The sequence below is a fragment of the Python bivittatus genome, unplaced genomic scaffold (assembly GCF_059951505.1).
Source record: "Python bivittatus isolate LINGU-HERP-01145 unplaced genomic scaffold, Pbiv_v1 ctg000440_np1212, whole genome shotgun sequence".
NCBI lineage: Eukaryota > Metazoa > Chordata > Lepidosauria > Squamata > Pythonidae > Python > Python bivittatus.
In genome coordinates, this window is record NW_028277063.1 from 2,666,490 (window position 1) to 2,683,037 (window position 16,548).

The 16,548-nt window shown below is 47.5% G+C and overlaps 2 protein-coding genes across 2 annotated transcripts; one reads left to right on the plus strand and one right to left on the minus strand.

Annotated features, from left to right (window-relative positions):
• Nucleotides 1–110: 110 nt before the first annotated feature.
• Nucleotides 111–5,349, minus strand: TBRG1 (transforming growth factor beta regulator 1). The gene is made up of 2 exons (XM_088142635.1): nucleotides 4,867–5,349; nucleotides 111–3,063 (listed from the first exon to the last, which is right to left on the minus strand). Exon 2 carries the CDS (start codon nucleotides 3,019–3,021, stop codon nucleotides 1,999–2,001), a length of 1,023 nt encoding a protein of 340 aa, XP_087998761.1. The 5' UTR covers nucleotides 3,022–3,063; nucleotides 4,867–5,349; the 3' UTR covers nucleotides 111–1,998.
• Nucleotides 5,350–5,746: 397 nt separating this feature from the next.
• Nucleotides 5,747–12,853, plus strand: LOC103064326 (uncharacterized). The gene is made up of 4 exons (XM_088142637.1): nucleotides 5,747–6,085; nucleotides 7,369–7,454; nucleotides 8,858–8,964; nucleotides 9,526–12,853. Exons 3-4 carry the CDS (start codon nucleotides 8,901–8,903, stop codon nucleotides 11,940–11,942), a joined length of 2,481 nt encoding a protein of 826 aa, XP_087998763.1. The 5' UTR covers nucleotides 5,747–6,085; nucleotides 7,369–7,454; nucleotides 8,858–8,900; the 3' UTR covers nucleotides 11,943–12,853.
• Nucleotides 12,854–16,548: the final 3,695 nt, after the last annotated feature.

The following is a 16,548-nucleotide window of genomic DNA, read 5'->3' on the forward strand; positions in this document are numbered from 1 at the left end:
TGAATCTCTCTTTGGACCCTCTGTAACCAATGCTGCTCCCCCAATATTGGCGTAGGCCTGCTCCTGCTTTGCTCTGAAATGTTAGAAACCACCAGACAACTTTTTCTCCTAGTATAAAATGAGAAAGTATAGTAACATTTGTAATTTAATTGCTAGTCTATTAGCATTCACACATTACAAAATGGCATAGGAAGGGGAATTTACACAATCATTTATAATGAGAAAGTATCTTAGTAGCATACTAGCATGTGGCTGACAGTATCAATGAGCATAACACACACACATATTTTTTGTTTGATATACCCATTTGAAGATTCTGGGTGAAAAAAGAAATACACCATCTATAAGTTCTACATGTTAATTGCTGTCTAAACTGAACACAAGACATGATCTAACATCACCTTTTCAATCGAGCTACGATGGAAACATTTTGACATTAATTGCTGTCCCAGCTATAGGAAAACTCCGTGACTAGTAGATGTTCACGTAATGGCAAGAGGGTTTTTTTTTACAAAAGCATGCAACGTTGTACTCCAGGGGTTGGTAAACCACAGGCCATATGTGCTCCTTTCCATCTCACAAGTGGTCCCCAAGTAGTCCTTTGGCTGTTTGGAATCTTTTGGGATCAAAATGAGTGTTCAATTTCTAGTATCAGAACACACATGGTTGTATAGTCTCCCAACTACAGATGTCATAATATCACTGCATGTATTGGTTTGGGGCAAGGATTCTCAGACTGTGAGTTGTAATCTGGAGAGTCACAAACAAGTATTACAAGTAGTCCTCGCTTAATGACCACTTGTTCAGCAACCATTCAAAGTTACAATGGCGCTGAATGAATGGTACTTATGCCTGGTCCTTGAAGTTATGGCCACTTCAGTGCCCCCAGTGTTATATAATCAAAATTTGGGCACTTAGCAATCCACCTGCATTTATGACTGCAGGCTGTGTGTCAACTCCCCCCACCTGCATATCTCCCCCCACCTCTGCCCTTTTGGCTTCTCTGTGCTCTGCTGCCCCCACGCCCCACCAACAGCTGCCTTGCAAAAGGCCAGACCGGGCGTGCCTCATCAGCAGTGGGAGGAAGGTTGCAAAGGTCAGCTGGGGGTGGCAGGGGTAGGCAGTGGAGTGCAGGGTGGCCAAAAGAGCAGAGATGGGGGGGAGATAGGCAGGTGAGGGGAGTTGAAGCAGAGGTGAGCACAGCAGGGCAGGAGAAGCGTGTGGTCCTCGCCTAACGACACGCAACCAGGACTACCCAAACTGCCATTACTAAGTGGTGTGATGTTTCGCCTAATGACCGCATCACTTAGCAATGGAAATTCCGGTCCCAATTAGGGTTGTCAAGTGAGGACTATCTGTAGTGGGTTGCAAAGGGTGTGTGTGTGTGTGTGTATGTGTGTGTTTTGCACATAGAGCAATCCTTGCTCCTGTTATGCCTAGACAAACCAACAGCTTGTTTGCCCAGGCAAAGTGGGAGCGTGGCTTAAGAGGGCTTTAGCAGATGACTTCTGCACAAGAAGCAGGACTGTTGTCAGAACTGGTTCCCCCTTTGGACAAGCCAATGACAAAGTCAAGGTCTGAAGTTGCTGCTATACAGAGCAAATATTGCTCCAAAGTAAGTGAGCTGGGAATGAGAGCGGCTGCCTCAAAAATAAAACCAAGGTATCAGGAATTATGCAAAACTAAGCAATTTCATCTTTTTAGGGAGGTCACGGCTCCAAAAGTTTGAGAACCCCTGGTTTTAAGAATTCCATAGCACCCTTTAAAAGTCCTAATCCCCCAAATGTAGTTTTTAAATCACTTCTAATCTTACTGTTTCTGGGGGAAGCTTCAGAGATAAAGCAGGTGCTTGGACCCACCGTAAGCCTAAAGCAGAAGAAAAACCCCTCTGAAAATTTCAACCAAGCCCATTCTAGTCATATCAGGCATCACTGCTCTCTCCCCCCATAGAGGAACTAGAAAGTGTGAAGCCTACTTAAAGCTGCACTCCTGTTGCACTCAGTCAGGGTCAGTTTCTGGACTCTGAGGGAGGGGGGACCCAGCCGAAGGAGCACAAGGCAGGAAAAGTTCAGTATAGCCGTTCCCGCTGGGTGGGGACGGAGAGGCGGCAGGGAACTCTAGGTTCATCGGTCCGGCCAAGCCTTGACTCTGGAAAGCCTCAAAATCCGTGCCAGGGTTCCCTGGAGACAGCCCGTCAGGAGCGGGTCCATCGTTTGGGCGACAGACCTCAAAGCGGCACCAGCGGTACCCAGCACACTTGTGTGCCCCTGGGCAGCTCTGGATGAGGTGCTGGATCGCGGGGTGCGACAGCCCAAAGAATTCGGCCCCTGCTGGTTCAAGCTGGCCAGCCCCCACCGCCTCCAGCAGCTGAGCGTGGCAGGCATCCGGGGTGGATCCGGTTATTACACCCCCCAGTTCATCTTCGGGGGCAATTTCAAAGTGTGGCCCGGTGCCCCCATCCTTGATCTGGCAGGTGTAGAGGCAGCGGTGAATTGGCCTGCGGGTACTGGCAAAAACCCTGGTACTGCAGTACCCCACGGGGTAGATGGCATTCTCCGTGTGGAAACTTGGACGGTCAGAGACAATCTCGCCCAGACTGTAGACAGTCAGAGGGCCTAAAGCGATGGGAAAAACTGGCCGCCCGGAAGGATCCAGGGGAAGCGGGGGGACCAGCCGGCGGATGGCCAGCTCTGGGGGTGCCCTGCGTTTGGATGCTCGGCCGTTCTCTTTGCCTTTGCGCTCCCGGCGGGGTTTGCGAGCAGCTGGCTCATCTGGGGAAGGCTGCAGGCTGGCCACCACCGCTGGTGCGGGAGAGTCATCCTCAGCCAGGGCTTGTGCCTGCAACAGGCGAGTAAGCAGGAAGCGGCGCTCCTCACGCACCCTCAGGTATTTGGCCTCCAGCCGGGCAATCTCATCGCACAGGGCCGCGTTCTCGTAAACGAGCACCTTGGCCACGCGGCAAAGACGCTGGAACTTCAGGCGGTAACGTTCGTCTTGGTTTTTCCGCAGATTTTTCTTCATCGCGGGTGGTAGCCAAGATGAAAGGGTGCGCACGGAAGAATCCTGGGGAGGAAGAAAGGTCCAAAAGGCAATTTCAGGAATTGTATAGAAATTTCCAGCTCAATGTTATCCTAGCAATCAGTCACCCATGCCCAAAACATAACCGTGAATATGACAAGCCCGGCTACTTCTAATCACACACAAGTATACTGTAGCGTACAAACTGTACCCTTGGAGTTTCCTAAAATGAGATTCAGTACACGTAAAAGCAAGTCTTTGCTTGCACATGAGCAAGAAAAATGCAGAAAAGGGCAAGCCAGATGATCAAAAGCTGGAGCAATTCCACAATGAGGAAAAGTTACAACATTTTGGGGATTTTAACATTTTTAAGAAGTAGTACAAAATATTGTGGCTGCTCATTCAATTCTATAAATTCATGGATCCCAAAGCAACTATTGGCTATCTGAGAAGGAGGAGGAAGCTTGGTACAGGCAGTCCTCGTTTAGCGACTGCAACTGGAACCAGCAACTTGGTTATGCGAAGCGGTCACTAAGTGAAACTGCGATTATGTTTACGATCTTACTTCAGCTTCCTTTGCTTTACCGGCCTGCGAAGGTCGTAAATGTGAGGATTGGTCACAAAGTTACTTTTTCATCACTGTTGTAACTGCAAATGATCACTATATGAGACAATTGCTGAGTGAGGATTACCTGTACTAGCACCTGGGTGACTGCTATTGAACCAGATTCTGGGATAAACCCTTGATCTAATTCAGCACAGCCCTGAGTCTCACATGGAGCAGCCACATTCCAGTTGCAGGGCTGTTCCATTTTCCATCTATCTATCTATCTATCTATCTATCTATCTATCTATCTATCTATCTATCTATCTATCTATCTATCTATCTATCTCGAATTTAGACACCGCCCAACTCACGAGGAAGTTTTAAACAGAAGCTCTTTTCACTTTCCCAGGGTCACCTTCTTCCTTAAAAGTCCAGTAAAACAATGTTTCTGGGAAGATTCCTCCCCCCACATTTACATATTCAAAGCACTATAAAGGGGGAGCTTAGGGCAAGGAGGAAACTAGAATAAAAGAAGATAAACACCAAGGTAGGGACACAGCAATGCCGAGAACTGAACAAGTAGATAAGGAAGAACTGACTTTGTACAGAGGTTCCTAAAACAAAGCATGCCAGCGGTCCCAGTTGGTGGTAATGGGCCCTTAACTCCTTGAACCTCTCGATCACCATGCTGGCAAAGGATACTAGGATCAGTAGTCCCAGTATGGCTGGGGGACCCTAAATTAGGGGAGAGTCTTTAATGGATTTTGCTACTGAAAGAGATAATACAACGGGCATTCACTTCCATGGGTTCCAAAGTGAGATTTGACACACTCAGGGCAGACCCAGATCAATTAATGCTGTCACGATGGGCAAATAAACCCCAGTTAGAAACCATCTATCACAGTGTTTCTCAACCTTGGCCACTTTAAGACGTGTGGACTTCAACTCCCAGAATTCTCCAGCCAGCATGCTGGCTGGAGAATTCTGGGAGTTGAAGTCCACACGTCTTAAAGTTGAGAAACACTGATCTATCAGCTACTAGCTGGAAATGGGAGACCATGGTTATTCGTGTCCGGTGTTCGGCCACTGCGGGGGACCAGGATAGTAGCGGGACTGGATGCAATTCAGCCGCGGTCCTTCGCATTGTTCTCGCAAGAATTGCCCGCTCTTCTGCTATAAGCGCAGAATGATTCGGAAGAAGCGTTTGCAATTACGCAATGATTTGCAAAGGATATCACCCACCCGTCCCTCCTCCCCTAATCGATATGATCATTGCAGAGCCCTCTCCGCCAGCTTCTTACCACGAGATCGCAGCGCCCCGTCTTCTCAGACGCCGTCGCAGGAAGCGGAAAGAGCGGACGCTGCGAGGGCCCCGCCGCCGCCTTGCTCTGCTGGCGTAACCCTTTCCTTCCCGAGCGAGGACTCAGGAGAGCCTGGGTTGCCACCTTCTCGCTGCTGACTGCGCTCCTCTGCCCTTAAAGGGGCAGGGCAGGAATTCAACATAAGGAGTCCCCGAGCCGCATCCTTGGCAAAGCCTCTCTAGTTGCATATGTCTGGACCTGATAAATGCACAGGAATCGTCTGGCAACTTTATCTTCTGAAGGAGCGAAGGGCAACGCAGAACTCTTGTTGGAAAGGAGGTTGGGAACCTGGAGTGATCGGGGCATATAAGTTAATCAGATCTGCGTATCTGCAAGGTTATGCCTGACGAAAAAGGCCTACTGCCTCTCTTGATTCTGGTTCACCGTCATTCAGAATAATTATTTAGTGGCTGATTTTTAACGGTACAGGTTTCCATCCAACACTGCCTTATTCTCAACCTTGGCAACTCTAAGACATGCGGACTTCAACTCCCAGAATTCCCCAGCCAGCCATGCTGGCTGGGGAATTCTGGGAGTTGAAGTCCGCAAGTCTTAAAGTGGCTAAGGTTGAGAAACACTGCTCTAAGACTTCGGTAGTTTGATACTTTGCTTCACTTCCACTAAAAACACACTTCCTTGGGGAGCCTACAATGTGCATACATACATCCGAAAAACTTACAGATTTGGCAATTGCGCTCCCCCCTCCTTTCATCCCAATGTTGTCTATCTTCTTTCGAACGCGCCCACGCAACCGCAAGTCGAGTCCTAACAACGTCAAACGATTTTTCTATCCTTGTCAAATGAGGCCAGGGAATAAAAGGGGAAGCAAGCTGACTGCGCTCGGGCGTTGCAGAAAACGAATTATCCACGGCCATTCCGACGCGTAGAAGGTTTCTGTGGGTGCACGCGCGCTAATAAGAACCAGGGACCCTCTTTTCTTTTTTGCCAAGGGTCTGCGATCTCCCCTCGCCCCCGCAACCCCGAGGTCCCCCTCAATCTCTTGCTCCTGTTTCACCAGAAGCGGGGACGGACGGGGCTGTCGGTGACCCAGGCTGGAAATCTGGAGTCCGCGGACGACGCTCACAACGAGGGGGAGCGGAGCAGAGCAGGAGCGCCAGGCGGGCAGAAGAAGGAGCTGGAGGCGGAGCTGGGCCTGGCGGTATATTGTCTACCAGGCTTAACCCCGCGCGTGCTGCGGGCAGTACGGGGGGGGCAGAGACAGCGGGGCGGGCTATGGAGACGGTAAGGGGATCTGAGCTGCGGGGAAAGGGGAGAAATGTGGGAAAGACAGCGGAGGTCATATCTGGTTGACCGCCTGCAGCGCTGAGGCTTGCGCGTGCAGCCCGGCGCGGTCCGCAGAAGACCGGGCCATGCACTCCCCGAGGGGGCGGGCAGGGAGATGCGGAGCCAAGGTCCCGGCTCAGGGGTGGGGAGGAGGAGGCGGCCCAGGGTCAGAAAGACGCGCCCTGGAGCAGGGAGGAGACAAGGCGCGCCTCCGGGCTGCTTGGGGAAGCTGCGCCCTGGCTGGGCTTGGGGACGGTGGCGTTTGGAGAGGGCAGCGTCCTGCCAGGCAGATCCAGGTCGGGGGTGGCGTGGGGGATAAACAGTCCTGGCAGGAGGCTTCGGAGGGAAGGTCGATTTTTATGCTGAGGTGTGATCAAGAAGGAATAGGAGGATTTGAAGGAGGGCCAGGAGAGGTTCTTAAGCACGCAGGGCCCCCCAGAAGAGTTTCCCTTTTAGGCCTAAAACTGGACTCTGCGCGTGGTGGTGGTGGTGGTAGGAGTGCCCTTAGGACACACAGGAGGCACTGAAGACCGCTGAGAGTTCAGTTTTCTTTCCCATCGCGTGTCGGTGTGTGTGAGGGATGCATCACCCCGATTCTAATACTGCCGCTCCCTTTAAAATGGGCAAAGTCTCTCTGATCTGGTGCACCAGAAAGGGTAGTCTGTGCTGGCCCCTAACATCTGCAGCCTGTCTGTGTTGTCTGGCGATGGGGGCAGGTGGCAGATTGGGGGGAGTTCTTAAAAGTTCCAACATTCACTTCCCTAGAATGCCATTCCCTCCACCTTATGACCTCTGGATATGTGGGTCTGCTTCTTTGGGGTCTGTGCTACCCTTTGCTCATCTGGTGCCCTTCATCTGTGCTGGATGATAAGTCCTAGAATGGTCCATAAGTTGAAGATTCTGGAGAACATCAGACAGGTGCTTTCCATCAAGCTGAGGAAGGCTGGTCTATGTCTCCTCATATTCTGTTTCCTCTCAGGTGGGGTGATGTATGGGGGAGGGGGGAGGGTGTGTGAAAAGAACTGAAGACTGCTTGTATAGACCAATACCTGTATCTTGCACAGGAGAAGCCTGGCAATTTTTCTTTATTATCTGGGTTCAGTTTGAACCCAGTCACTATCTGTCTTCATACATTAATTCCCATTTTCTCCCATGCAGGTAGGATCCTCCTCTTACCTACACTTCCCAGTAAAACCTGAAAGCAATGCTTCCTTCTCTTTGGAGCAAGATCCCGGTCTGCCAAGGTGAAATGCTCCTTTCCTCCCTCCCACATCTTTATAATCCAGTAAGGCTATAACCTGATGAATGAACCCCACACTGAAAACCGTTGGGTCTTCAATCTCTGCAAAGCTACATAAGACAAATGGCATGACACTGAAGGAGCTTGGTAGATAATGCAGGTAGCACGCACCATTTCTCCTGAGTTGAAGGTATTGATGGCAGCGAACAGGATTCTCTCAGCTGAAGCCCCAAACAGAAAAAGCTGTAGGTAGTCAGGGGAGCAGAAGTGAGTCTTAAGTGAGTTTGCAAAATGGGGGAAAAAAATGTATGGGGGCATTTTTGTTCTCTGACTTGTTTAAGATGTCTTTTATCTGTTTTGTAGTTGGAGCAGGAGAGAGCAAATAACATCATTAAGGCAAAGTAGAGGCAATGATGTGGTATGACCTTGAAAAAGCAAAATGATGGCTAAGAGAGTCCAGGGGTTCACAGGATAGAAATTTCACTCTCCTGGCATTGATACTCCAACAGACAACAGTGTTGCAGGTGTGAGAGCAGGATTATTGAGCAACGCAGGGGGATCTTCTTGAGAAAGCATATTGTAACAAGGTTAGTCTAAATAAGTGTTTGCTGGCTGGGGGATTCTGGGAGTTGAAGTCCACATGTCTTAAAGTTGCCAAGGTTGAGAAACACGTGCTAGTCTTGGGGCATTTCAAAGGTTGATATTCTTACTATGGCATAAGCATTTGCAACAGTAGTCTGCTTCCTCTAAAGCAGGACACCTTGCCCTTGAAGTTCTTCATACGATAAAAGTGGAGAAGAGTCTCTTGAAAGTTATTTGGAGATTCTAGTTCAGGAGTAAGCAGCAGGATACTCTCCAGGTCCTTTGAAATACAATTCCTGTAATCCCTGACAAGCCCTCTTTTGTCATTATCTCCCCAAAGTCAGTGGTGTAGTTTCCCATAATTTTGAGTTAGGGAGTACAGGAAAGCCTCTTTTAAGGCCATTCTAATCTAGATCCTAAAATAAACTTAGTACTGTCTAAAACAGTGTTTCTCAACCTTGGCAACTTTAAGATGTGTGGCACCTTAAAGTTGCCAAATTGAGAAACGCTGGTCTAAAACATAAGGCCTCGTCCCTTGCCCAAACTGGAGAAAGTGGAAAATCCCAGGTTCCTTATATCTATGATAGAGCTCTACTTGCCTGGCATCCCTTGCATCTTTTTCCTTGGCCAGATGTTAAGACATCCACTAAAAGATTGCCCACCCATGATAGATATTTTTCATTTGATTTAAAGACTGGTAAGCATGACTCTGGGTTCTAAAGATATTTGTGGAATGAGCCATTGTTAGACCTTTGGGCCAACCAACCTCTCTGTTTTATGACAGGTTCGTGTGATGACGGTGCTGTATAATGTTCTCTCTGTCAGTGGCTTCTCATTTAGGTTTTCAGTGGCTGAACCACACTTCTGGATGGAACAAGAGGAGGAGTTGCCAGACGCAGGAGACAGGCAAGAGCTGACCATTGTCCAAGCAGGTAAGGACCCATTTATTATTTTTGGTGGGAGCCGGTCTGTTGCAGAGCAGGATTCTTCCATCAGATCTCTCCAGATACAGGGAACTGCAGTTCCCAGCCTAACCATTCTGAGCACCTGCTGGTCTTCAGGGCATGCTAGCTTTGGTGCCTCACTTTGGAGCATTCTCAGGATGAGATATCATAGCAGAGATAGTCCTTCAGGATAGCTGGACGCCCTGATGCCTCACTCCAAAGAACACTTAAGCAAGACAGGAAGGCCAGCTTATGTCTCAACAGCTTTCCATTAGTTGCAGTGATATAGTAGCTGGAAAGACAGTCAGAAAGCCAATGAGTTTGGGATTGACATCAATTGGTTGCCGTTCTTGGTCTGCCACCAGACAGATGAGGACGCTTCTCTTTCAGAAAGCTTTTGGTTAAGAAACTTTAATCAGATAAAAATGGGTTATTTAATTTTATCTTATTAATTGATGTATGTTTATCAGCGTTTTCATTTTTATTGTAAGTTGTAGAGTCACCTGAACAGGTGGCACCATGATAAATAAAGTTCCTTCTTCACACCAGATTCTGACACTCCAAGTGAGGAGGATAAAGAGGAGGAGATGGTGGAGGACATTGATGAGAAAGAGACAGGGCCTTGCCCAGAGAGTTATGCTTGGCCCTGGGTGATCTCGGAAGGAAAAGCTATCAAGGCATCTGCCACAGCAGACCTTCGTCCATTCCACTGTTCAGTGTGTGGAAAGGGATTTGCTCAGAGTTCAAACCTGGTGAAACATCAACGGATCCACACAGGAGAGCGCCCTTTCCGATGCCCAGAATGTGGCCGGGGCTTCAGCTGGAGCTCCTCGTTGGCAGAGCATCTTAAGGCTCATGGAGGGTGCCGCCCTCATGTGTGCGGTGAATGTGGGAAGCGTTTTGTCCGTGGCTCCACACTGGCTGAGCACCAGCGGGTGCACACAGGGGAGAAGCCCTTTCGGTGCCTTCAGTGTGAGGCACGCTTCTCACAGAGCTCCACCCTGGCCCACCACTTGCGTACACACTCAGGTGAACGCCCGCATGTCTGTCCTGACTGTGGAAAGTGCTTTGGGCGCAAGTCCACCCTCGTCACTCACAGACGAACGCACACTGGTGAAAAACCCTATCTCTGCAGGGAGTGTGGGTGCTGTTTCGGGGTCAGTTCTGACCTGGCCAAGCACATCCACAATCATTGTTCTAATGGGAATGGCAATGGGAAACATCCTGCTGCAGAAGAACACTCTGTTCTTCCTCTTCTGGATGCAGATCAGAGCACTCGGCCAGTTGAAGAAACATCTCAACTGATCTCAGAGGTCTCTGGGCAGGCAAGTGATTGGGTAGGAGGGATGGAAGAAGAAAGGTACACGTGCCCTGTGTGTCCTGAGGTCTTCTGCCAGAGTTCTGACCTTGCAACCCATCAGAGGAGCCATGCTAACAGCTGCCAGCAATGTGAAGAAACCTCCCCTGACCCACTGGATTTGGAAGCCCGTGCATCACGTCACAGTGTGGAGGAGCAACCTTTGAAGTGTTCTGATTGTTACCCTTGCTATTCTGAAAGCATTGCCTTTGAGATATGCCAGAGAGCCTCCTGTGGAGACCCATCACATCATTGCCATCAGTGTGGTGACAATTTCTCGGATAGCTCTGGCTTGAAGCCATACCAGAGCACACACCATGGGGAGGAGAAATCCTTTAAGTGTTTGAAGTGTAAGGCTTCCTTTGCAGAAACCGCTGCTTTAGCTACACACCAGAGAATCCAGCAGGATGTGGAATCCTATAGCTGTCCCCAGTGCGGGAAGACATTTGTTGAGGATGATGAGCTACTGCTTCATCAGGGAAGTCATGGTGATGAGGAACCAGAGGAATATATGGTTACTAAATGTCCTGTTGTCAGTGCTCACTTCCCTCATGATGCGGCTCTCTTGACGCAAAAAGTGAACCATGGGGGAAATGCAGAATCCCATCAGTGTGAAGAAATGTTTCTTCATCACTCAGAACTTCTTGTTCACCAGTTGGGCCACCCAGCAGAACCTATCTTGGACAAGCCATACTCCTGTTCAGCGTGTGGCAAAACCTTTGCCCTCTTTGCCACATTGGCAGCGCATGAACGTATCCACATGTCTGATGATGATGCCTACCGTTGCCCAACATGTGGTGAACGCTTTCCTGACAGTGGCAAATTGGGAAGGCACCAACAGCGCCATTTGGGTGAGGAGAGACCCTTCCGGTGTCCTGCGTGTGGGAAGGGCTTTGTTCTGCTTTCAGGGCTACAGCAGCACCAACGTGACCCACCTGCCCAGTGTCCTCCATGTGGTGAGACCTTTACATGGCACTGCCAGTTGACTGAACACCGGCGTAACTGCCACCCAGCCGAACGTCCCTATAAATGCCCTGAGTGTGGCAAGAGCTTTGCCCAGAGCTCAAAGCTCTTGCGGCATCAGGTGACGCACACTGGCGAGAAGCCGTTCAAGTGCCCTGAATGTGGCAAAATCTTCAGTCAGAGCTCCAATCTGGCTGAGCATCGGCGCACCCATGCCCCTGGCAAGGCCCACTGCTGTGCCATCTGTGGCAAAGCCTTTGCCCTGGGCTCCTACTTAGCCAAACATCAGGCTACCCACACAGGGGCCCGTCCCTTTCGGTGCACTGAATGTGGTAAGGGCTTCCGCCAGAGCTCCAACCTCATTCAGCACCAGAGGACCCACACGGGCGAGAGGCCCTATGTCTGTGCCTCCTGCGGCAAATCCTTCACCCAAAATTCCCACCTGGTCAAGCACCGGCGGGTTCATACAGCTGAAAGGCCCTACTGCTGCCCTGACTGTGGCAAGAGCTTCCGGCAACGGGGCAACCTGGCTGAACACCAGCACCAGCATGCTGGGACCCACCCATATGTCTGTGGGACTTGCGGGAAATCGTTCCGCTGGAGTTCAGCTTTCTCCAAACACCAGCGAACTCACCTTGCGCTCTGATCCTGCAAGGAAGGGGGGAAGCTGGACAGGGCTGTGGGGGCCTTCACACAAACACCAATACGTTTTATTCCTCCTGTCCCATCCCTACATGAGAAGGCCTCCTTGTGGAATCTGAGATGGGTGGGGCAGATCCAACTTTAGGGCTGGATGGAAGGATCCTAGAGATCCTTTTTTAGGCAACAGTGTGCATTGCTGGGTATTCTTGCAGATAAGCCGACCTGTGAAATTGCAACCAAAATACTGCTTATATATTTAATATATTATTAAAAAACAGAAAAACAGAATCTGTTCACTTACCTCAAGTTTTATGGCAGCCACAGAATTGTTCGTCTCCTCTGCTCTACTAAAAGTACTAGCATACTTTTAGCTTGAAAGCTGCATCTTATGCTAACTGTTGGTGATATCCAGACATGGTGATTATCTACCTACCGGAAATGTGTGCAGCGAAAGGCAGGAAATCACAAACTTTTATGTCATTTAAAGCCCATGATTTTTTTTTTTTTAAATCTGAGCTCTGGTCCACAGATAAGTTGAAGCTGATTTTTAGGGTGCATTTTGGAGCCAAAAATTCTTGGCTTATACGTGGGTATATACCAGCAGACTGACCCAAGCAAAAACTGTCACCCCTTGACACAAAATTTGAACCTAAGTCCTGTCTGCAGGCTTTTGCATTGTGCTCCTGGGGCCTGACCTTTATTCAATTATAGGAAGTGTGTTTTGAAAAACTCAGGGCTATAGACAAGTCTGGGAAGTTAAAAAAAAAAATCAGAAAAACACAGGGGCAAATGCTTAAACATGCATCTAGTCATGAGTTCTGCTCAAGGGGCAAAACTACTCATTTCTTTTTTTTTAATGAAACCTCCCCTTTCGAAACTCAGGGCTCCCCAACCCAAATTTTGTGCAGATGGCTCTTTCTCTAAATTTTCCTGTGATTCTTCTGTGGTTCTACAATTTGTCTGACAGCGAGCCTCCTTGATTTGGTCTCGTTCTCCGAGTAGCTGTAGCCTCGTGTGCCACACCTGGATTGTATTCCCTTCTTTTGGCTTCTGATTCCTGACCCTGTACTTTAAAAAGTTTCAGTGGTATGAACTCAGTCCTTTTATTTCAGAAGTGAAATCCTAATTCATGAGTCTTAAGCCACTGTTGTGAAGAAGAATCCATTTGCAGACTGGGAGTGAGGTGCCAGAAGTAGACATACATGCCCACACGTGTACACACACACACACACACACACACACACACACAGAATCTACATTCTTTCTTGTTGCACCTCAACAAGCTTGGATTCCTAAGCCAAGATGTGACAGCTAGGGACCTGGGATCATATGATACGATAAACTTCGTGTCCTTGGAAGGAGCCAAGTGGGTATAGATGGGCACTTTGCCCAAGGATACCACTGACTGCAGGTCAGAATTTGAGGTTATTGCATATAAAAGCCTGAAACAAACATTTATAGCAGCGGATAGTAGCTAATTGTCTCTTTTCAGGAATCGGAAAACTGGCCATCCTTGCTTGAGCTCTAAATCACATTGGCCACGAGAACTGAAACACTGTTATGTTCATGGGAGTAATCATATTAGCTATGTCTCATTAACTCTTCACATTTACATTCAGTGAAATAAAATGGGCACATATTTCTTGAAATGTGCTCTCAAGCACACCACTTAAAGGGTACTTTTGTTCCCTGATCTGGGAAAAGTTGCACTTGTGGATAAGGCCTGAAATAGTGGTGTAGGAACCAAGGGGACAAAAATTCTGCAAGAAGCAGAGTTGAATTTTGCACCTTGCATACATCATGCAAATGCGCTTAGTTTCACTTGTTTTTGTTTAATAGTTCATTCTGCCACTAGATACGGTGAATCAAGGAACACTGAACTGTTACCAGTAAATGCTGGAAATACTGTTTGTCAACCCCTTCAGGCCCTAACAATTTCCTTAACATCTACCTCACATCCTTAGGCGTACCTCAAAAAAACATCAGAACTTGAAACGTGAGACCCTTTTTCGGAGAGAAAAAAATGAAAAGTCTTAGGAGCCTGAATGGAGGTTTTTTTGTTTTGCTGCAGTAGTTCAATCATAGATTTCTTTTTAATGAACGGTTCTGATTACAGACTGGATTGCAAAATGCCATTTATCGTGGTGCGTTGTCTGAATGTCAGGAAGAAAGGAAGAAATGCCTTTCCCATTTGTAATTCGCAGTCTCCTCTTGCTTTGGTAAATGTGAACGAAGAAGCAGATAACAAGCACTGTTGCTTTTTGACAAAAGATTCTTATCCCAGTACTTTCTTCCAGCAGCTTGTGAGTGTGTGTGTGTGTGTCTGTGTGTGTGCACACACATGGGCTATGGCTTTTTCAGAATGAAAAACTGGGTGGTTGTGTAACTGGAATGGAGAGATCAGTGACTGCAGACTTAAAGCCATTATATATGAAGATGCTTTAGTCCAAGAAAGCAGAGTTTGTGGGTCAGGCTTCCAGACAATCACATGGAAAAAATATAAAAGTAAATCCCCAGATGTATGTTCCCAAATCTGAAAATCTTTACCTCTGACTGGTAAAGCTGCTTGGCTGCAGTCTTCAGTTTCTGTAATTGCAGACTGAATTTGGGATTTTCTGCTTACATGGCATGTACTTTTCCATTGAGTTAATAGCCTTCTTTGTACCACCTGTTGCATTTTCCCTTTTTGTGAGGGAAGACCTAGCACAGTGTTGTCCAAACTTGGCCACTTTAAGATGAGTGGACTTCAACTCCCAGAATTCCCCAGCCAGCCATGCTGGCTGGGGAATTCTGGAAGTTGAAGTCCACTCATCTTAAAGTGGCCAAGTTTGGACAACACTGACTTAGCAGAATTTTTTTTTATAAAAGATGCGGGTTTTATAAAATACATAGTTCTCTTTGTCATGGTGTTTCAATTCTGTGGAACTCAAACAGGAATCTGAAAGCTCCATTTTATGTATATACATTTTATATAGTCAGTAACTATATATTCTACTCTTTACAAAACCACATTGCCAACACAGTACTCTAAGCAGTGAAACATATTGGATAATAGAATGGAATTTCCTTGTATTCCATCTCAGAAATACAAAATCAAATCTTGCTGATAGTATAAAATAACATGTGATGCTAGTGTTAAGCCAAATGTGTTTGAGTAGACTTGAAGTAATGAAGGACATAATTCGTAGAAGAAGAGTTGGAAAGGCAAGAGGCAGTTGATTAGGAGAATGATCCCCCCCCCCCCCCGATTTAGTCTCAGTAAAATCTATTGCTGAAAAATCCAGTCCCATCAGGTGGTAGGTCCTAGCTGACCTGGCTGATCTAAAATAATCACCACCGTGTAAGCTGGTTAGACTTTAACACTTGAATGGGGGGATATCAGAAAAACCTAGGGCAATAGATTATACTAGGAAGTTTTTAAAAGTTCCTGGAAATAGGGAACAACAACTATGTCCCTATACTTGCCAGTAAAGCAACATGAATATATTCATGGAGTCACAGGGAGCCAAGTTCAACTTAAAGGAACAAAAGACTGGCTGATTCCCTGGCTGAGAATGCTTTGGATGTGTTAACTCTTTAGAACTCTGTTTTCTCATTCATTACTCATTTTCAGTGTACAGTGTTTGTTAAGATTCCCACAACAGCCCTGTGATATAGGTTGGGATGATGGTAAGGGACTGGCGAAAGTCACTCAGTGAACTTTCATGGTTGAGGGAGGACTTAAACCTGTGTCTCTCCAGTCCTAGTCCAACCCCTTCATTTCCACACCGCAATGGCTCTCCTTTGGGAAATGGGCAAATACTGTCTTAGAGAATGGCGGAAGTGAAGCAGATGAAAGTATAAGAGCTCTTGGCTATGGAATACGGGGACGGCAACCGTGTTCTGTATTGTGTCCCGTTGATTTGATCTGTTGAACGTGGGTGGATAATTGAAAGATGATGAAATTGCAGAGGAAGCTTACCTCACCCTGGATCCCATGTTTGCTCATATTAAAGCAAGGCAAAAGAAAACTGCAACTGTTTTTATCTGTATTGTGGACAATCTTTTGAGTGGGAGAGTTACTCAAGCATTGTAGACTATGGGGAAGTATAACTTTTGCAGAACAGGAGGGAGGATGAGAAAGGGAAGGAAGGAAGGAAGGAAGGAAGGAAGGAAGGAAGGAAGGAAGGAAGGAAGGAAGGAAGGAAGGAAGGAAGGAAGATCCAAATATGTATTCTGCAATATATATTCTAACTTGGATATATGATTACATGACTGATGCTATCCAGCAATTAATACTGAAGCTATTCTGAGTGTAGCAAAGAAGATCCAGATTTCTCACTGTAGTTTTAGATTGTGCCAACATTGGTGAAAGAATTGGAAACTGATGAAGGAGAAAGAAATTACACCAGCTCAAGGATTTCTGATGTTGGAAATCATCCTCTGAGGTAGAAGCACTTTCTGTGGCTTTAAAGGTAAGCTTCAAAAAACTGTGTGGGCCTGGGACACCCTCCAAAGTCCCACAGGATTGCCACCTACAAGAAGTCCTGCTCTGGGCTGTCTTGACTTACAACCCCCTCAAGGGGGCAGTGGAAGCATGCTTTTGGTGCTAAGCTCTCAGTAGAGAGCTC